This window comes from Haliotis rubra, unplaced genomic scaffold, assembly GCF_003918875.1.
Source record: "Haliotis rubra isolate DU_JTF1 unplaced genomic scaffold, ASM391887v1 Scf24, whole genome shotgun sequence".
NCBI lineage: Eukaryota > Metazoa > Mollusca > Gastropoda > Lepetellida > Haliotidae > Haliotis > Haliotis rubra.
This window is the reverse complement of record NW_025766447.1, coordinates 351,009-373,120: the sequence shown is the minus strand read 5'-3', so window position 1 is coordinate 373,120 and position 22,112 is coordinate 351,009. Positions and strand designations below refer to the sequence as shown.

The window sequence follows — 22,112 nt, the reverse complement described above, 5'->3', positions numbered from 1 at the left end:
TAGAAGGTGTCACTGTAGGGCAAGTTCAGTTGTTTTGAGCTTAGTGTTAAATAGGCATGTGTTCACAGGGTTGCATCGTAACCTGAAACGTTGTCTTGCTCAAATAGGGATAAATATATGCCGTTACCTCAGAAAGCCTGTGATTCTGCTCTTTGCATAAATGTAGCGTAAGGCAAATTGACTCATGGGCTCAATGGCCGGAGCCAAGTGGCATCCTTGATGTTCGTCCCAGCCCGGCACTCGGCATTGATGGGTACAACAAGGACTGGTTGGCTCGGAGTCAGTATAATGTGTCAGAGTGGGGTATTCATGCTTAACTGTGGTATGTATCTCAGTGACCTAGCACTATAAAGCCTCCCGCTGTCATGCCAAGATCAGATGTCAAATGCCAAGATCGTAGATGTGGTGATTTTCAGTAAATTATGACATGTGTAACACCTTGTCATTTTGTTGATTTCCTTTGATGTTTTCATCAGGAAAAAAAATCAAAACTACTTACCAGTTGTAGTAAAATATGTATATGATTGATGATCAAGTGGATTTTGCATGACACAACTTGTAATATAACCATTTTTCCTCGAAGCGAGGTTGTGGTCAAAGTGTAAGTGGTAATATATTGACACCTCTTCTTATGCTATAAGCTATGTCTCTCTATTTACCAGTTTTGATTTTGTAACCGGTGAAAACAAACCTAAATAGCATTTATTCTCAGACTGTCTGATGTTTGTGACAGGACGCCGCAATTTTTAAAATTGTATGTCTCTCTCTCTCTCTCTCTCTCTCTCTCTCTCTCTCTCTCTCTCTCTCTCTCTGTCTCTCTCTCTCTCTCTCTCTCTTTTTCTAAACCAAGTCATTAAACTCATTTCAACTCATCATTTTCATCAAAATCGAGTATGATATTTTCATGTTTTTCAGTGTACGTAGGGCTAAAATGGATTTCATTGAATTGGCATAATGGGTTCTCACTGTCAAAACCTGCAAATAATTAACATGAATAATGATTTGATATAGAAATCTTTCAAATCACAAGGCATTGAAACAACATGATCTCCTATCCTGGAAGACATTCTCAGGTGCCCACCTGGTGCTACTAAAAAAATATATAAAAAGTTTTAAAAAGAGATAAAATCGACACACCTACCCTATTTTTAAAAAGCATGTCATAGGAAACGGACATATATTGTTTTTTTTGCCCATCTGCTTGTACTACCTGAAAACCATGCTGCCTTGTATCGATCGTCATTTGTTACAGGTTTATTTCCTGCTTCATGGTTTCCATCACCAAGTCCGGGATATGCAGATCGAGACATCTCCCACAGGTATACCACCTTGACATGAACTCAAGTTTCTGTCATGACCTGTTTGCCTGTCAGCTGTCAATAGTTCTCCTCTGTACTCTGCAAATTTGTCTCATGTTTCAGTTTCTGTATTTCAAACAAATTAGAACAAAATTTTGAATTTTTAAACTTACCTTATCCACAGTTGAGTGGAAACGAACTGTAACAAAGTTTTTTAGCCACTCTGAACAGCTCACCTGAACACACCCTGAACACACCAAGGTCTGGACATCTTGGGTAGTTCCTGGGTAGCATGCAGCTCGTATCCTGATTGGTATTGTGACCCTTCTTTGTAGTCATTCTCTTTCTTGTTGCACTAGTTTGCTGACGTGCTGTAAACTGTGGCAAATAAACTGACTTAAATAACTTTAACATCATGGGGAAAGAAGATTCAACGTCAAGGAAAAGAAAGGTTTGCATGGACTGCAAGAAAGCCATCTCGGGTCCACATGCATCCTGCATAGACTGCAGGTTCAAGGGGTTGAATGTCGCATGATGGAGGTTCCATCCTTAAAGATGGAGACACTTAATTACGATTGATCTCCTCTGTTCAGCCCAGCGATTGGCTTACGTCGATCAACCTAAAGGATGCGTATCTACATATGCCAATTCATCCATCGTTCAAGCAGTACCTCCGGTTCTCTTACGACGGGATGTGTTGCCAATTCACGGTGCTCCCCTTCGGCATATCCGCTGCCCCCAGGGTGTTCATCAAGCTCATGTTAGTGCCGGCTACCCTCGCAAGGTCACAAGGAAGGCGTTGTTACCCTTACCTAGACGACTGGTTGCTCAGCGCTTTAACTCAGCCAGCGAGCCTAGATTCTACCCACACGGTGATAGACATTCTAGTTTGACTGGGGTGGATCATAAACCTCAAGAAATCCGACCTGGTACCCACCCAGGACTTGGTTTTTCTCGGGGCGCGGTTCACAACTCACAAGGGTCTTGTCTCTTTGTCGCCCGACCGGGACACCAGAGTACGGGAGATGGTGTCTTCATTCTTCTCCCAGCCCCAGGCACCAGCGCAGACTTAAGGGCAAGCCTCCCCCTGAGGGGTTGAAGGCTCACTCGGTCAGGGCAGTGGCCACTTCAAAGGCTTTTGCATCGGCACTGCCCATTGAAGAGATATACTCTGCCGCTATTTGGAGCAGTCCTAGCACTTTTATCAGTCACTATCAGCTCGATACACATTCTCATGATCGTGCGTGATTTGGCCGTTCTGTTCTCTCCAGTGGACAGTGTCCTGCCACCCTGACCGAGTGAGTCTTGGTTATCTGGACAATTGACGTTGCTTTCAGTTTTGTATAATTGATATATCCGCTGTTGTCATATCTAACTACTTTCGATTTCTCTGATGAGATTATGGTCGGTTGTGAGTTAGTTTTCCCCCTTACAGTGCTCTCATGATGTGGGCGGGTATTTTTACTTTCACACTGTGTGCATATTACTTTGTTTAACCTGTGAGGTCGGGTCTCAGTACTTTCCTCCCTGTCGGTTACCCTCCCATCATGCCTCTCGCGGAAGCTTCAGGACACGTGACAGGTGAGTGTTGTGGCGTCTGTTACATTCTTCCTAACGATCGCTATTTATGTGTACTTTGACAGAATTCCCTCCTCCCTAGCCTCCGGTCTTTGGGAGTCTGAGTTAATGCATACATGTACCCCAAGAACGATCTCTATGAAAAAGAATTAGCTAAACCTGTAGAGGTTTCCAATTCTTTGAAAAGAGTAGATCCTTGAGATAGACCCACCTCTCGCAAATTGTTCACTGATTTATTCAGCAGAAGGAATGATGATACGGGCCTAGGTGCTTACCTGGTTGTCTGCGCATGCGTAGCAGGGAAGTAACTCCACGTGGTGGGGGCCGTGTAATAGATACAACAGATTTTTATTTATTGTACAATATTTTTATTAAAACGTTGATACAACTGTCACATGACAGTTTCAGCCTCAGAAAATACATATATGTACCCCAAGGACGATTCTCTTCAGAGAATTGGAAACCTCTACAGGTTTAGCTAAATTTACCATCAAGCTATTTCACCAGCTAGGGTGGATAATCAACACCAAGAAGTGAGAATATACTGGTCCCCACAGACACTACATCTACATGTTTGGCGAATTCTGCAGAAATCTTAAATCACCAAAGGGTATTCCAGAAGAGTTGCTTCGGCAGTTACTTCGGCTCATCGTTCTTCTACACTCTCTCTTTATGATGGCAAGTGGAAGAAGTTTGAAGACTACGGCAGATTGAAGGGCATACTGTCTCCTGCTACAGCATCCGCCCAGGTTGTTGCTGAATACCTAAAACATGTGCGTATGTCAAGGAAACTGAAGGCGTCTACCCTTGCTACTTACATATCAGGTATCAACTAGGGCTGGGACGATACACTATGTCACAATACGATTTGTATCGCAATATTTTGCCTGCGATACGATATGTATCACGATACATACACCTTGAAAGAATCAGACAGTATTAAGATTTAAATGGATTTATTTCAAGGTATTTGTGAATAACAATAACACTATTGTAATAAACAAACAAGCAACTCTATCATACTTGCGTATTTTCTCTTACTTTTTTCTCTTTACTTTCTCTTATTTTTGTATCATCATGTCTCAGTGCATTGTGAATCGTCCCAGCCCTAGTATCAACACAGTTATAGCTATGGCGATGGGAATAAGATTTCAACTGTGCCTGAACTCTAGTCCCTACTGTGCTCATACAAGTTATCTGACCAATCTAAAAAGTTCTGAGATCCAGCCTGGCACCTCTCGATCGTTCTCAGATATCTCTTCTCAGACGATTACGGACCTCCAGAAGTGAAGAACTTCAATCACATTACCTTCAAGACTTTCTTTCTGGTAGCACTGGCTACTGCTGTTCGCATGTCAGAACTCTACCCCCTGGACATTAACCGAATACAGTTTGAGAGGAAGAATCATGGCAGAGTTTTCCTGGATCTTTGTTGGCACTTCATAGCGAAAAATCAACTGCCAGGGCAACCGGATAGACTCTTCATTATACCGCCATTGTCCAGCATGCTCAGGCCTGATGACACAACACAGAAGATCTCTTGCTCTGACCAGTAAGAGTGCTGAAGATATACATCGCTACATTGTAGAAAGTGAATAAAGGTGTATTCATTCGACTTCATCTTCGTTTTACTTCCCTTCAGTATAGATCTACTTGACCTGGATTGACACAGGGCCATTGCAGTACAGTCATAGCTGGACATCTTCAAAGACTGAGAGGTGAGCAATCACGTCAGTGGAGTATGAATACCAATTCCAAGTCATTTCAATGCGTTCCAAACACATCATTGATCAAGCTTAAGAAAATTAGTGAAGTTCTTTTGATGTTGTTCGGAACTAAACGTTAAACAGTTGAGCTCACTGAGCCGTTCTGCCTTTCACCTTTATGCGCGATCGCGGGTGATGGTTTTGGAGCAGGGGCTGGCCAGACTAGAGTTGCAAGACCTTAGTTGACTGGGGCTTTCTGGAAAACAGAGTGAAGCAGGGAAACCTGCCTGAGTTCCATCATATGGCTTGAAAAACATGTTAACTCGTGAGTGCCCACTCCCTGGGTGTTTTGTGCAATGTAACGCTAGAAGCTGTGCAGTCAATCGGCAGATTGCAGTCATTACCGGCCTCCTTGTGCAATATCATCACCATTATCACGGTTGTCATCCACCAAAAGACACAGGGTGATCTGCTACCCACTGTCCAACTGTGGGATAAGTACAGATCATGAGACAGCATAAGCTTAAATATTCGAAAATTTGAACGATATATTTATGATATAGTACTTATCCGATCTCACGTGATGAATTCCCGCACGACCGACCCTACTACGCAAATTAAGACTACAAGCTCCAAGACGAGAATGACTACAAAGGAGGGTCACAAGAAGGGACAAGCTGCAGGCTTCCCAGACCTGATGGGGTAGCAGGGGTGTGTTCGGGCAAGCTATTCAGAGAGGCCGAAAACTTTGTTACAGTTCGTTTCCACTCAACTGTCGAATATAAGAGAGAGAGTACAGATTGTGAGATATGATAAGTATTATGAATACACAATTTATAGTTAAAACCTTCAGTTGGCACATGTGTTGTTATTGGTTCAAGATATTGCCTGTATACTAAGTACACCTTGAATGTATGTTTTGGAGCCGAGAATTGATAAAGGTTCATTGATGTTTTTCTAGCAGATGTTTTCACAGCATCAAACAGTGGTATGGATTCATATCATTTCAGACTAAGAATATACTTGCTTCTAATCTACATATATATGAATGTTTGGAGCCCATTTCTGGTGCCCCCAATGTGATGTTGCTGGAATATTGCTGAAAGCGGAGTAAAAGCATACTCACTCACATATAATGAAGGCTCTGTAGCTAAAAGTGCTGTAATGCTTTTTAAAGCAATTTTAAAAGTCTCAGGATTCTGCCGGGGATCTTGTCCTGAGGTGAGAGTCTGTGTTTATGAGGACTAGCTGTTTACAAGTGATCTAGCAGATTGTCTGTTCCCGTACTATAGATTGCCTCAGGATATTTACAAGGTGCCATGACAGAGCAGGATATTGCAAGTATCAGCTGAAACTAACAACCCTCTCCCGATACTTGCAGTGCAAAGACAGACTGGATTCACCTTGATATTGACAACATACACAAAAAAACATATTTTCATTGAAGTACCACAATTGATGCCGAAAATGTGATTTTGGTGTGATCAGTTGCCATGGAAACTGATGACCTCCAGATTACTTCCCCAGTCCAGAGGTACAGGTCCGGTGCTGGTAATGCAGATCTTGTTTATATTTCCATCAGGTGATCATGAAGGGTTGCCTTCATCGACTTCTTCACACAACAACATGCTGTTAGATGGATGGAGAAAATACAGGTGAGTAATTAGGGCAGGTGAAATGTATGGGCAGGATTAGGACACAGTTTGGTTGTGGAGGGTTTGAACATGTATGGCTACTGGTGACGGAATGGCGTGTGTGTGATGCATGTGTGTGTCTGTGTGTGCATGCGTGTGTGTCTGTGTAAAATCCAGGTGAGTGAGAAAGAGATCCAGGTGTATGGCTGGTGCTGACAGGTGCGCGTGTGTCTGTGTCTGTGTGGAAAATCTGCTGAACATGTAAATGAACCACCTGTAAGCCTGTAGTCTAGCGATGGCGTCACCTGACTACTGATCAGGGAGTCAAATGACATCATTCATTATGAAAGAGTTCATATTCAGTTCTTAGTCTGGGACATTAAGTACCTTTTGCCCAGTTTTCATATAAAAAGAAAATGTCCTACTCTTGATGAGGTCTCCAGTTGTAAAAAGTAAAACCTGATAAGAGGTTATTATGAAAGGACAACTACCATCCTAATTTATGCTCGATAACCATGAGTTTGTACTACGGTTGTATGGCCCATGTTGTCATAGTTGCTGAGGTTGTTGCATCTTTTTAACAGGGATCAGTCGAGATCTTGAAATGCGAGGTGAAGGCTGATTACAGTTTACGTGTCCTCAAGTGGTCAGAGCAAGCTGTAAGTTGATGTGTGGAATTGCCAGGAAGCATCTCATGTGGCAGTAGTTTGACTGGCTTATAACCCTGTCTGAACTCTAAAATCCCTTATTTTTCCTTATCCTGACTCATGCTTATTGCTTGTCTTCTTCTTCTTGCGAACATAGTGGAACATGTGTATCTCCCAATTGAAGTTCCCTTCAATTAAAAAATCACTAATTAGTACTCACCACGAGTTACCTCCCTTCCACAAGCGCGGGAAGGAGGACGCCACCCGAACCCATGTGCCTCACTCTCTCCTTCTTCGCCCAGTGTGCTGGACGTGAGAGCGCCTGTGTCTCCCAACACACTATATCCTTTATTTATATTTAGTTTAGTACCTCTTATAATCAGTGATAGAGGTGTAACTAGTATCCTTATTCAACTTGCATTGATTATTAGTCGTGTTTCTGCTGTTTTATTCACGGTTAGCGTGTTTTGTTCAGCAGTTCGTTAATGAGAATCTGCACAGGTTGTAAACTTCGTTATTCGCTACCGATCCACATTTAAAATGCCCTAGTTGCATTACTCCATGTTCTATTGTTTCTCGTTGTAAATTATATATTAATTTACCAATTTCTGCCTTTGAAAAATATTTATGTTCCGTTTTGAGACGGAAGGCAGATAAATCTCGTAAACAATCTTCAGTCATGGCTAATAGATCGGAAGCTATTATACCCTGTCAACTGTTGACTGATTCGACCCGCCACCGGCTGGTGGCCTGCCGGAGTTTCCCTGGGGGATAAGCGTGGGGCGCAGTCCGCTATGTCAAGAAGCGACCTGCATCTCAAGACATTCCGTCTTCACAGTCTAAGACTAGGAAAGCGTCCACATCATCTCAACGTCGCGCTTCAAACCCCAGGTCCACAGCCGTCAAAGGGAAATCTCACGAAGCTACAAATAATTTTGCCTCCGATATTCTACCTGTCTCAGAATTATGTTTATATGATGATGACATTCCGATTATCATTCCAGATGTGCGTCATAAGAAGCGTCCAGTATCTGCTACCGTCACTACAGCGCAGATCAACACGCAACCAGAGATGCCTACGCTGGCGCGGAGTTTATGATTGAGGGTCCGTCACTTTCACAGAGAGGCCACCCTCAGCGCCTCGCGCAGACCGTCCCAGGCGACCTGGTCAACCAAATCATGAGACTGATGGAGGACGTTACGGTTTACAGAGGCCCCAGAGCCCAACCCATAATAAGTCATACAGGGCCCCAGAGCCCGCTTGGCTGCGTAGAACCCCAGAGCCCACAAGCGCTTCTCCGCTGAAGAACAACCCAGCCCGTAGCGATCACTTACGCAAAGGAAGTCCTAGGCGCCTCGCCAAGGGAGTTGCTAGAGCCTCTCCAGTTACGAGGGACATCAAGCGGAGAAGGGCTTAGCCGAGCCCACACCCTAGGGAACACAGAGGTGGATTCGCGAAGCAAGCGGCTCATATGTCGATTCGGACACTGACTCGATACACTTTAGCGAGGTCGCGAAGGCTAAGTGGCTCCAAATCTACCTGCGCCCAGAAGATCTAGAAGAGCTTGGCGAAGTCCCCAGCGTTAGCGAGGATGTCTCCTCCAAGGTCTCCTTACACTAGCCACTCGTCAGTCCGTTCACCACAGTCCTCTCATAGATCTTCCTACAGATCTAGGACTCCGACATGTGACCCTACATCCAGAGGAAGAAGGTATCATTTTCTCAGATGCTGAGATTAGATACTGGATGGTGAATGAGTTACAACTTGCTTCCCCATGAAGAGCGAGAATTCAACTCAGACTTACCTGATGAAGGATGATGATGTAGACAATATCACCTTACCTCCTAGTGACCCGATTGCAGCGGTACCAGCTAATCTGGATACAGCCTGTTCCAAATCTTCGAAAGTCCAATCTACACATTTCCCGGTCTTCAATGCCAAGAAATTTGCTGGACACAATATTGACCCCTTTTTCAAGGCCCAGGATATTGATGACAACTTTAAATTAATCAGCGATGCCAAGTCCAGAAGTTACAAAGTAGACAATCGCAAATTCGCTCAACTAGATACCATCGCCAGGAGAATGTTCTTTGGATTGAATAGATGTAGAGCGATTAATGAAACTCTCATCACCAAGTTCAAGAATTCTACAGAGAGGAAGATAGAATGATCTACTCAGCTCTACTCATGCAGAAAAGAGACCACCAATTTCTTACAGAGCACCTGTCGAGCTTACTGAAACTACTACCATGGCTCACCGACGAAGGCTTACTAGCCTCCTGCTCTTGGGATAAGCAATTTACAGAATCTCTATACACAGCTCCATGGTCATCAAGCCCTTACTGTTTGGTGGCAACATAGACAAGGTCTCCAAAGAAGTATCTAAAGACTTCGAGAGGTTCTTATGATCAGATCCATGGATACCTTAGCGAGAACGATCATTAAACAGACAACACAGAGATACTTTCGGGCAAGTGTAAGTTTTCGGGCTACAGAAAGCGGGACAAGAAATTAGCTGCAGCTAAAGATCCCAAGTTCTTTTTCAGCCCATACAACAAATTTAGGGAGGATCAGCTAGAGGCAGATCATCCAGAGGTGCCTGTTGGTTTAGGCGATGAAATTCAGGTTCGAGCGACTGGCGTCTTCCACCCCAGCCGTTCCAGTACAACCGCGTCTCAAGTGGGTGGGCGCCTTCAGCTACTCTGGGGAAAACTGGGGAATACTACAAGATCCATATGTATCCAACATCCTACAGCAAGGATATCTAATACAACTCAAGGCCCAAGCCTCCGTTAACAGTCAACCCACAGGGTTCAACGTTCAACCGGCACAACTACCTATGTTAAGAGAAACAGTACTTACTCTACTAAACAAACAGGCCTTAGAAGTTCTGGATCAGCGAAACATCGTACCAGGTTTCTACTCCCCAGTTTTCCTAGTGCGAAGAAAACTCCAAGGAGAAGTTTAGTCTCATATACAACATGAGCATCTTCAACAGAGAATATCTATGCAAACCACCAACGTTTAGCATGATACACTTACCTTAACCCGGCATTTAATTAGCCCCAAAGATTACATGGCCAGCATAGATTTGCAAGGCGCATATCTACACATTCCGATTCATCCCAACTCAAGGAAATATCTAAGATTTATCCTAGACGGGAAACATTACGAATGGAAGGTTCTTCCCTTTGGAATCACATCGGCCCCTTGGGTATTCACAAGAGTGACCAAGCCTATTGTCTCATACCTACATCGTCAAGGTCTTTGCAGCGCTTTTTACCTAGACGACGGTATACAAGTGGATCCAGATCCACAGCGTCTCAGACTACAGCTGAACTTTATAATCAAGCTACTAACACAATTAGGATGGTTAGTAAATCTACTCAAGTCGGACCTAGAACCAACGCAGGATCTGCAAATTCTAGGTATACGATTTCTAACAGCTCAGAATCGTATTGTAGTCCCGGAGGACAGATGGATCAAGATCCAACAACTTATTCCTCCCGCCCTACTCTCTACGACAGTGGCAGAGCCTATTGGGACTACTCACATCAGCTCAAGACTTGACAGTCAGAGGCAGGCTTCAATTACGTCCGTTACAAGTCCTCATCAATGCTCATCTCGAGGACCCTCTACCATTCAGTCTACCAGATTATGTCAAACCACATCTACTCTGGTGGACCAAGAGATTGAATGTTTGTGGAGGCGTCTCCTTAGTAGAGCCGGAATCGAACACACATCTCTACGTAGACGCGTCACTACAAGGCTGGGGAGCCCACCTTGCTGGCAGGACAGCGTCAGGCCTATGGAGCAATCAAGAGAGCAAATGTCACATAAATCTGCTAGAGATGCAAGCAGTCATAAACGCCATAAGTCACTGGAGCAACATGCTACAGAACGCGGCTCAGTTGATGGTTCACACAGACAATTCAACAGTGGCGTTTATGTGAACAAACAAGGTTCAACAAGGTCACAGAACCTACTGACTCGATGTTTCAGACTGTTCCGATTTAATCGACAATCTAAACATACACGTCAGAGCTTGCCACATTCCAGGAGCAAAGAATGTATTAGCAGACGCTCTCTCTCGGCCACACCAACCGTCGCCGACAGAATGGATGCTCCACACAGAGATATTCAATCAAATAATCATGGAAATAGGATCTCCACTGATAGACCTATTCGCCACTCGATTCAACAAGCAACTGACAACATTCGTGTCGCCAGTGCCAGACCCACTAGCATGGGCAACGGACGCACTAAGCATATCGTGGGAGAGACTCAACGCGTACGCTTTCCCGCCTCCAGCGTTGATCCCACAAGTCTTACAGAAAATCAGTCAAACGCAGAGCCTCCATCTGATTTTAGTCGCGCCCTACTGGCCAGCAAGAACTTGGTTTCCAGATCTCATTCAAGTAATGGGAAAACCAATTCTTCAGCTCCCACAACGCGCCAATCTATTGATACATCCGCACACCAAACAAGTGCACGAAACACCAGAAGCATTCCAACTTCACGTATGGATTGTATCAAGGCATGTCTGAATAAGAGAGGTTATTCTGCCAGAAGCGGCTAAAGTGGTCACGCTTTGCACTCGTAACTCAACTTCGTAACTTGTTCGATGACAAATGGCACAGTTTGTCAATTACGCTGCTAAGAAAGGATTTACAGCCAGATATGCTACACATCCTCAAGTGGCAGATTTCTTATGTTATCTCACGACAAACTAAGAATCTAAAAGGCTCAACCTTGTCCACTTATCTTGCAGCTATAAGTTCTGTCATAACTATGCGAACGCGAACGTCAAGTTAACAAAAACACCAGAGTTACTGGCTTTGTTACAAGCGCCTCGATTGGAGGATCAGAAACGAGAAGTTTCATGCTCCAGCCTGGGATCTAAATATAGTGCTCCAACACCTCAATAGTGAGGCTTATGAACCATTGCTATCTCCATCGTTTGAATCACTGACCCACAAACCCTTATTCCGGTTAGCACTAGCTATGGCCGCCAGGATGTCAGAAGATTCACGCGATTGGATTACTGAGAGAACGCTTTGATGATATTCGTAACATCGCTCATCTGGGACTTTGCTGGGATTTTTATAGCGAAAACCAACTGCCAGGTTAACCAGACAGATTATTCCGTCCCCAGCTCTCTCATCCATACTTGGACCGCATGATCACGATGGATCTATCACTATGCCCAGTGAGGGCACTGAAAATATATCTTCAACGATCCAAACAGTGCAGAGGGAAATTCAAGAGATTATTTATCCCTATATCTACAGCTATGCAGGCGGAAGTCTCAATGCACTCTACGATCTCTATCTGGATCAGAACTGTCATACACGTGCCTACAAGGCTGCAGGACTCGACCCTCCAAGAGCTTCTAATCCTCTGAAATTAGAGCTAGCCTCAACTCTCGCTCTACATGGGAATTGCTGTTTCGCTGAATACCATAATGGAGGGATGTTTCTGGAGATCCGATATGGTGTTTGCCAACCACTATCTGAGAGATATCACCACCGAGGGACGCCTCAGGTATCCACCATTTCGGTCCCATGGTCCTCGCTCAACAGTTGACAGTTCCACGGAGAAGATAAGTCTATCTTACAGATTTTATACTTATCTGATAACAGTACTAATAGCTACATGCTATCTATATATTTTGCTGAAGTTTAATTTATTATCTTAAGCTCAGTACTATGGTTTTATATCATACTATATATAAGCTTACAACTCCTAGGAGTTTTGCTACTATATATATGTTCAGCTTAAGTTTCATCAATCCTTAAAGCTGCAGTCATATGGTCATATGCATAAATGTATTAGCTAACAAACTCTAAAGAGTTGGTTACTATTATACAGCTTAAGTTATAATTATATCTTAAGCACTGTACTATACTATTATAGCTTAAATATATGCATATCTGAAGCTTAATACTTTGGTTAATTTATAAAAGTATCCACTATAAACTCACAGAAGTTTATACTATCACATTAATAGCTTCAGCTTACATTAATGTTGTATATACTTTATCATATTCAATAAATTGTAATAACCTTTATATGGCAGCTGATAAGTTAAACAGCAGGAATTCATCAGTTCAGTGCCTTTATGAAGTTCCCATAGGGTTATTACAATCATCACAGTTCAAATCACTAATTATTAAAATCCAAAGTATATATATTCCCACCTCTTTTTCCGTCGGTTTCTACAAGCAATAAGCATGAGTCAGGATAAGGAAAAATATGAAATTTTTAGAGTAAAATTAATATTTTATACTTATCCTGACTCATGAGGTAAGCTTCCTCCTGTCCTCCCCACCTTAACACTTTGGATTTCTTGGAAAAAATAAAGTGTCAGGCTCGAAACAAAAGGAGAGAGTGAGGCACATGGGTTCGGGTGGCGCCCTCGTTCACGCGCTTGTGGAAGGGAGGTAACTCGTGGTGAGTACTAATTAGTGATTTTTTAATTGAAGGGAACTTCAATTGGGAGATACACGTGTTCCACTATGTTCGCAAGAAGAAGAAGACAAGCAATAAGCATGAGTCAGGATAAGTATAAAATAATAATTTTACTCTAAAAATTTCATGTTTACGCATCCTTATGAGAAATACTGATAAGCTTTTACTGATATACAATTAATAGTAAAAAAATTCAATTTTAGGTGCATACCTGGCGGAACTGGGCAACTACTGTCCCCTCAGACACCCTGGTGTTTTGGAACGTCCCACCTTTTTTTGGAGGGAAGGCAGTAAGTTTTAGTTTGTGACTCACTTGCTTCATGGTCAAGGGATCTTATGTCATGTCCTGTTTCAAGGGCATCTGTCATACAGACTCTGGTATGAATGGTACTGTGTAAAATCTTCCCTGAAACCGCTGGATCAATGAAGATGAATCTGTACCAGTTTGCTCCCACCGATGATAACTCCCCAGTTTGTTCGATAGGTTCAGTCTGACTTTCAGTATTATCACCACAGCGGCCTCTTTTTGAAAAAGTACCCATGAAGATCCGGGGTAGAATAGGTCTTCAGCAACCCATGCTTGCCATTAAAGGCGACTATGCTTGTCTTAAGAGGCGACTAACGGGATCGGGTGGTCAGGCTCGCTGACTTGGTTGACACGTGTCATTGGTTCCCAATTGCGCAGATTGATGCTCATGCTGTTGATTACTGGATTGTCTGGTCCAGACTCGATTATTTACAAACCGCCGCCATATAGCTTGAATATTGCTGAGTGCAGCGTAAAACTAAACTCATTCACTCTTTGAAAAAGACTATTTCTGGTCATAACAAAGCCATGTTGTAATGAAATTTTGAACCAGTTCCATAAACAAGCTGATCAAACAGTTGTGACAGTTGCAAAGGCTTGAGATGACTTATTTGCTGTGGTAAATGTGTTTAAAATTATGATAATAATTACTCTGCTTACAAGCAGAGTACTTATCACCTACAAGTGGAAGTTAGATCAAGCAACTGACTTTAAGTTTGTAAAGATTAAGCTACAATTCTATTTAACTACTATCACTCCATTTGCCCATTCTTTATCTTGGAAGGGACATGCTTGAACATTTATCTTCAATATGACTCCCTTGATGCTTGTCTCTGACCGTACACACTTGAAGTATGGCTCTGGTATGACACAAATGAAGTTTGTCTCCCAGCAGGTGCACCTTTGAAGCTCCTTTGTTACACTGTTGAAGTATGTCTCTGATATAACACCCTTGAAGTATGTCTCTGATATAACACCCTTGAAGTATGTCTCTGATATAACACCCTTGAAGTATGTCTCTGATATAACACCCTTTGTAGGGTCACGCCAGTATGTCTCTGATAACACCCTAACATGTCTCTGATATAACACCCTTGAAGTATGTCTCTGATATAACACCCTTGAAGTATGTCTCTGATATAACACCCTTGAAGTATGGCTCAGATATAACACCCTTGAAGTATGGCTCTGATATAACACCCTAGAAGTATGGCTCCTATGTTACACTGTTGAAGCATGGCTTGGATAAAACACCCTTGAAGTATGTCTCGGATGTGTAACACCCTTGAAATATGTCTGTAATATAACACCCTTGAAGTATGTCTCTGATGTAACACCCTTGAAATATGTTTCTGATGTAACACCCTTGAAGTATGTCTCTGATGCGAAAGACCCTTAAAGTATATCTCTGATGTGTAACAACGTTTGAAGTATGTCTCTGATATAACACCCTAGAAGTATGGCTCCTATGTTACACTGTTGAAGCATGGCTCGGATGAAACACCCTTGAAGTATGTCTCTGATATAACACACATTAAGTATGGCTCCTTTGTTGCACTGTTGAAGCATGGCTCAGATAAAACACCCTTGAAGTATATCTCAGATGTAACTATGTTGAAGTATGTCTCTGATGTAACACCCTTGAAGTATGTCTCTGATATAACACATTTGAGGTATGTCTCTGATATAACACCCTTGAAGTCTGGCTCCTTTGTTGCACTGTTGAAGTATGGCTCAGATAAAACACCCTTGAAGTATATCTCCTATGTTACACTGTTGAAGTATGTCTCTGATGTAACACCCTTGAAGTATGTCTCTGATATAACACATTTGAAGTATGTCTCTGATATAACACCCTTGAAGTCTGGCTCCTTTGTTGCACTGTTGAAGTATGGCTCAGATAAAACACCCTTGAAGTATGGCTCTGATATAACACCTTGAAGTATGGCTGGGATACAACACCCTTGAAGTATGGCTCTGATATAACACCCTTGAAGTATTGCTCAGATGTAACACCCTTGAAGTATGTCTCTGATATAACACCCTTGAAGTATGTCTCTGATATAACACCCTTGAAGTATGTATCTGATATAACACCCTTGAAGTATGGCTCCTTTGTTGCACTGTTGAAGCATGGCTCAGATAAAACACCCTTGAAATATGTCTCTGATGAAACAACCGTGAAGTAACACCCTTGAAGTATGTCTCTGATGTAACACCCTTGAAGTATATCTCCGATGTGTAACACCCTTGAAGTATATCTCTGATGTGTAACACCCTAGAAGTATGTCTCTGATGTGTAACACCCTTGATATATGTCTCTGATGTGTAACACCCTTGGAGTATATCTCTGATGTAACACCCTTGAAATATGTCTCTGATGTAACACCCTTGTAATATGTTTCTGATGTAACACCCTTGAAATATGTTTCTGATGTAATACCCTTGAAGTATGTCTCTGATGTGTAACAACCTTGAAGTATGTCTCTGATATAACACCCTTGAAGTATGTCTCTGATGTGTAACAACCTTGAAGTATGTCTCTGATATAACACCCTTAAAGTATGTCTCTGATTTGTAAGAGCCTTGAAGTATGTTTCTGATGTGAAACACCCTTGAAGTGTCTCTGATATATCACCCTTGAAGTATGTCTCTGATGTGTAACACCCTTGAAATATGTCTCTGATGTGTAACACCCTTGAAGTATGTCTCTGATGTGTAACACCTTTGAAGTATTTTGAAGTGTAACACTCTTGAAGTATGGCTCCAATATTACATCATTGAAGAACTAGAAATTCTCAGCATTAAAGAAACTTTGTCATATGCTATTTATTTGTTTCTTTTCAGATACGTGGTCATATTACACAGTTTGGCTTCAAACCAACTAATGTAATAGTGTTGAAGAATAGGAAGTCTGGTAGGTTGCAAATGTGGTTAAAGTTGAATGAGAGGGTGATGTATGTATGCATTTCATTTCTCACATACTTCACTCTACATGTAAATAACTGCAAAATTCAATAATCTGTCATTCATACCAGTAACAATAAACATCATTAATAATGTACACTTAAATCAATTTTATTTAACATAAATCAAGCTCATTACAATCTTACCAATTCTCGCTATCTCTAAACAAAGTTCTTAGGACATCATGGAATTGGGAATCAAAATTGAACAAATGGGCAGATGAGTGAGTGAACTTTTAACAAATAAATATCAGTGCATGAGAAATAGCATCACCTGATGTGGGAGTTGAACCTAACTGAACAGTAGAACCACTAGACTAATCCACTACCCTGACAATAGGCTCTCGCTTAGTTGCTGGTTCAATGCTGATAATGCTTAGTAAAGTTTCATATTATTTCAGGTTCAAATAGAGGATATGGCTATTTGGAATTTGGAAGTGTTGCTGAAGCAGTTGAAGTCATGGATTTTACAAAGGTAACTTCTGTGGCATTTGGATGTCTGTGTGATGAACTTAGACTAGTGTTTTTGTATGAGCCATTCTCTGCTGCAACCTAGGCAGTGTTTAGGTGTATAATCTACCACTGTCGTCGAGTCATGTTCTTGTTTTATTAGGGTGTTAGAACGTACAACAAAATGTAACCTCAATTGTTTTAAAGAAGTTTTAAATAACTTGTCCGTCTTCATTTTAAAGGTGTGTGATAATATGTAGATGTTCTGATCATTGTCTGACTTGGTTGAGTCATCCCAATTCTCTCTCTGTCCAGGGTGTGCTTGACATGGACAAAAGGGCAATACTTGTCACCTACAGCTCTGGTGGTAAAAAGGATGACAAATACACAGCAGCTGAACACAGAGGCGAGACTGACAACAAGGTACTGTGGGCTACAGGAGTGCTGTATGTGAGATGTTGTCAGTGGGGGGATGTTGCCTGTGTGAGATGTCTGTATGAGATGTTGTCTGTGGGAGATGTCTGTATGAGATGTTGCCTGTCGGAGATGTTGTCTGTGGGAGATGTTGTCTGTCGGAGATGTTCTCTGTGTGGGAGATGTTGCCTGTCGGAGATGTTGCCTGTCAGAGATGTTGTCTGTGGGAGATGTTGTCTGTGGGAGATGTTGTCTGTGGGAGATGTTCTCTGTGTGGGAGATGTTGCCTGTCGGAGATGTTGCCTGTGGGAGATGTTGTCTGTATGAGATGTTGTCTGTCGGAGATGATCTCTGTGTGGGAGATGTCTATGTGGGGTGTTGCCTGTGGGGGATGTTGCCTGTGGGAGATGTCTGTATGAGATGTTGTTTGTCGGAGATATTCTCTGTGTGGGGTGTTGTCTGTGGGAGATGTCTGTGTGGGAGATGTTTTCTCTGTTGCAGATGTTGTCTGTGAGATGCTGTTTCTGTGTGAGATGTCTGTGTGAGATGCTGTCTGTGTGGGATGTTGTCTGTGAGATGCTGTCTGTGTGTGATGATGTCTGTGTTGGAGATGTTGTCTGCTGTGTGTGAGATGTTGTCTGTGTGTGAGATGTCTGTGTGTGAGATGCTGTCTGTGTGTGAGATGTCTGTGTGTCTGAGATGTCTGTCTGTGTGTCTGTGTGGGAGATGTTGTCTGTGTGTGTGTGAGATGTTGTCTGTGTCAGATGCTGTCAGTATGAGATGTTGTCTGTGTGAGATGAGATGTGTTGTCTGTGTGAGATGTTGTCTGTGAGATGTTGTCTGGGTGAGATGTTGTCTGTGTGAGATGTTGTCTGTGTGAGATGTTGTCTGTGTGTGAGATGTTGTCTGTGTGAGATGTGAGATGTGTGTGTCTGAGATGTTGTCTGTGTGTGAGATGTCTGTGTGTGAGATGTCTGTCTGTGTGAGAGATGTCTGTGTGATATTGTCTGTGTGTGAGATGTTGTCTGTGAGATGTCTGTGTGAGATGTTGTCTGTGTGAGATGTTGTCTGTGTGTGATGTTGTCTGTGTGAGATGTCTGTGTGAGATGTTGTCTGTGTGATGTTGTCTGTGTGTGAGATGTTGTCTGTGTGTTGTCTGATGTCTGTGTGAGATGTTGTCTGTGTGAGATGTTGTCTCTGTGTGAGATGTTGTCTCTGTGTGAGATGTTGTCTGTGTGAGATGTTGTCTGTGTGAGATGTTGTCTGTATGAGATGTTGTCTGTGAGATGTTGTCTGTGTGAGATGCTGTCTTTGTGTGAGATGTTGTCTGTGTGTGAGATGTTGTATGAGATGTGTCTGTGTGAGATGTTGTCTGAGAGATGTTGTGTCTGTCTGTGTGAGATGTTGTCTGTGTGTGAGATGTTGTCTGTGTGAGATGTTGTCTGTGTGTGAGATGTTGTCTCTGTGTGAGATGTTATGTGTGAGATGTTGTCTGTGTGAGATGTTGTCTGTGTGAGATGTTGTCTGTGTGAGATGCTGTCTCTGTGTGAGATGTTGTCTGTGTGTGAGATGTTGTCTGTGTGAGATGTCTGTCAGTATGAGATGTCTGTGTGAGATGTTGTCTGTGTGTCTGTGTGAGATGTGTCTGTGTGAGATGTTGTCTGTGTGAGATGTTGTCTGTGTGAGATGAGATGATGTCTGTGTGAGATGTGTCTGTATGAGATGATGTCTGTGTGAGATGCTGTCTGTGTGTCTGATGTCTGTGTCTGTGTGAGATGCTGTCTGTGTGAAATGTTGTGTCTGTGTGTGAGATGTTGTCTGTGTGAGATGTTGTCTGTATGAGATGTTGTCTGTGTGAGATGTCTGTGTGAGATGTCTGTCTGTATGAGATGTCTGTGTGAGAGATGTCTGTGTGAGATGTTGTCTGTGTTATGATGGTGTCTCTGTGTCGAGATGTCTGTGTGAGATGTTGTCTGTGTGAGATGTCTGTGAGATGTTGTCTGTGTGAGATGTGTTGTGTGGGAGATGTCTGTGTGAGATGTTGTGTATGAGATGTGTGTCTGTGTGAGATGCTGTGGGAGATGTCTGTGTGAGATGATGTCTGTGTGAGATGTGTGTGAGATGATGTCTTTGTGAGATGTTGTGGTATGAGATGCTGTCTCTTTGTCAGATCTTGTCTGTGTGAGATGTTGTCTGTGTGTGGCTTTGTTGTCTGTTTCAGATGTTTTCTGTGTGTGAGGTATTGTGTTTATCAGGTGTTGTCAGTGTGTGTTTTATTCAATCAGATCTTGAAGTGGTGCCTCAAAAATCAAGTTGGTCATATAAAAAAAAATCAAGTTGGTCAGATCAAGTAACTGTCAGATGATTTGCTCTTTCATATATGTGGGGGCCGGGGGGATTTGTCATCTTCTGATGATTCTTGTTGTCACATACTTCATCTCACAGGATATTTTGTAATTAATTTCATGAAGGTAAACTATTCAAAGTATTTGCATTTCAGGATCAGATGCAAGGAACAATGGATGATCGAAATGATGGCACTATGTATATTTCCAATGTAAGTAGACATGTGGTTACTGTCAAATTTCTTCAACATTTGCTCATTCAGGTGGTCTCTCTCATTCTCTCACTTACTTACTATGTTCAGTGTAGAACGAAGGCATATGTTAATTTACACGTTTTACAAGAAAACATGTCTCTGGTCAGCAAACTCTTGTACAGTTACTCATAATTTGGAAGCTATATGTAAAGGATAAAAAGCAACTCCTGTGTCTTGAATGTTGCTATAAGTCTGACTGAGAGGGACATTGGGGAGACAGCAATACCAAGGTGGAGATTTGTATCCAACTTTCAAACTGAAATCCTTAAACAATATTTCTTAACATTGTTTATGATGCATGTTTACATAACTTAAGGAAACTGTAGTGCATCTGTTGACAGCATACATGCACTTGAAAATAGATATTGTTAAAAACATTGTGTTTTATCAGTGCCTCTGTTGTTAACAGATGTCTGTGTGAGATTCAGTGTTTGTGATGTCTCTGTGTGTGGGATTTTCTGTGTGTAAGATTCTAGGTGTAAGAGATGTTGTCAGTGTTTCTGATGTTTGTGTGTGAGATGTCACTGTCCATGTTGGAGGGAAAACACAATTTTCATATTTCCCGCAATATGTGCACACATGGAAATTGGCCAATGAGAGACGTTTTCTATTTCTGAGTCATTCAAAGATTTACGGAAACTATCAATGTTTACCGAAGAGAGGTGAAACGTTTGTTCAATGCAGAGGGTAGAGCTAATGCAAGGGTCAGTGTTCAAGTATGAAATGCAGTGAGACATATTGAATATGATGTGCAGAAAGGAAAAAGTGTGACCTACAAGCTCAACACAATTGTTTTGTGAAAAGCGTAAGGTTTGATTAAACTGCAAGTTAAAACAGTTTTCGATCAGGTTTCTAACTTGAGAAGTGTCACCCCTTGTGTATTTTATGTATATACTGTATCAGTACGATTTTCTAAAATCTTTATTTCTTCACCAATTTCATTAAAATTCGTTCGGCATGTAATGTGGGGGGATATAGTCAATGCCTTGTCCATCTGTCCGTCCGTAATTATTTTATTTCCGGAGCATAATTAAAACAACGTTCAAAATTTTTCAACAAAAATTGGTAGATATATCAAACAGAACCTAAAGTGGTGCCTTTTGCTATTTACAGATTTTTTTTGGTCTCAAAAGTGAGGGGTGAGCTTTGTTTCCGGAGCAAAACTTGAAAACCTTCAAACTTATCCTATCTCACAATTTGCACTTCTCTCTCTTGCTTCGATGCTGAGTGGAACAAATGAGAACTTTTCCGGTAGGCCTCTCTTGTCCATATGCCTGTGTTCCCCAGGCTGCTCTCTTTATAGGACAGGTCCCTAGTCCCTGGCTAAGCATGCAGCACGTTCCCCTGTCTACCCACGTGACTACCTCAGGTGATCATTCTTCTTCTTGTCGCACCATTGTGTGGACGTATTGTGAGAGTTTTCAGTTTTCCTTAAAGTCAACATGAGAAATATATATCATGGGTAGTTAACCCTAAGTAGCGTAATTTTGCGCACACTGTAACAATATTTTCTTCCTCGGATCCCCCACTCGTCATGTGTGGGTTGTATTGACCTGTGTTCCTGAAACAAGCATTGTCGGGAATGTGCTCCCTTATCAAGGACGTTTTTAGATCATATGGACATGCTATTAACTTCTCGTCATTTGGAGATTCCCGTGTCGGAAGGTGATGATTTTATTGGCGCATCATCAGATGTCTACTCGTCGTTCCACCTCATCGAACCGCTCTGTGTTGCAAAAGAATCATACAGTCGATCTACATTGTCTCATCCCCAAACCGATTCACCACACCGAATGGATTCACCAGGCCGAACCATTTCGCCAATTCGCCAAGGTGTATCGGATCATGACATCGACATAATTCGCCATATATAAGACTGTTTCATATTGCGGAAACGGTTCACATCATCGATTCGATGCATTGCACCAAAACGGTTCGCCTCGCCATAACGGTTTTCTTCACCGAAACGATTCACCTCGTTGAACCAATTCACCTCGGCCGGAACATTTCACCTCACCGGTTCATCTGATTGTTCTAGATC

The 22,112-nt window shown here is 42.3% G+C and overlaps 1 protein-coding gene across 6 annotated transcripts in view; it reads left to right on the top strand.

Annotated features, from left to right (window-relative positions):
- LOC124278577 overlaps positions 1-22,112 on the top strand; it is an 80,610-nt gene that overhangs the window by 5,716 nt on the left and 52,782 nt on the right. For 2 of the 6 annotated variants that reach the window (XM_046714321.1, XM_046714317.1), the window contains exons 1-8: positions 1,301-1,319; positions 6,165-6,237; positions 6,801-6,875; positions 13,539-13,625; positions 16,490-16,559; positions 17,010-17,083; positions 17,374-17,481; positions 19,973-20,029. The exons of 2 other annotated variants lie outside the window; for them this stretch is intronic. In XM_046714321.1, the coding sequence (XP_046570277.1) occupies positions 6,223-6,237; positions 6,801-6,875; positions 13,539-13,625; positions 16,490-16,559; positions 17,010-17,083; positions 17,374-17,481; positions 19,973-20,029 (486 nt within the window). In that variant the 5' untranslated portion in view covers positions 1,301-1,319; positions 6,165-6,222. Of the gene's footprint in view, positions 1-1,300; positions 1,320-6,164; positions 6,238-6,800; positions 6,876-13,538; positions 13,626-16,489; positions 16,560-17,009; positions 17,084-17,373; positions 17,482-19,972; positions 20,030-22,112 lie in introns of those variants that run through there. 2 more of the 6 variants (XM_046714322.1, XM_046714320.1) reach the window with 1 other exon arrangement.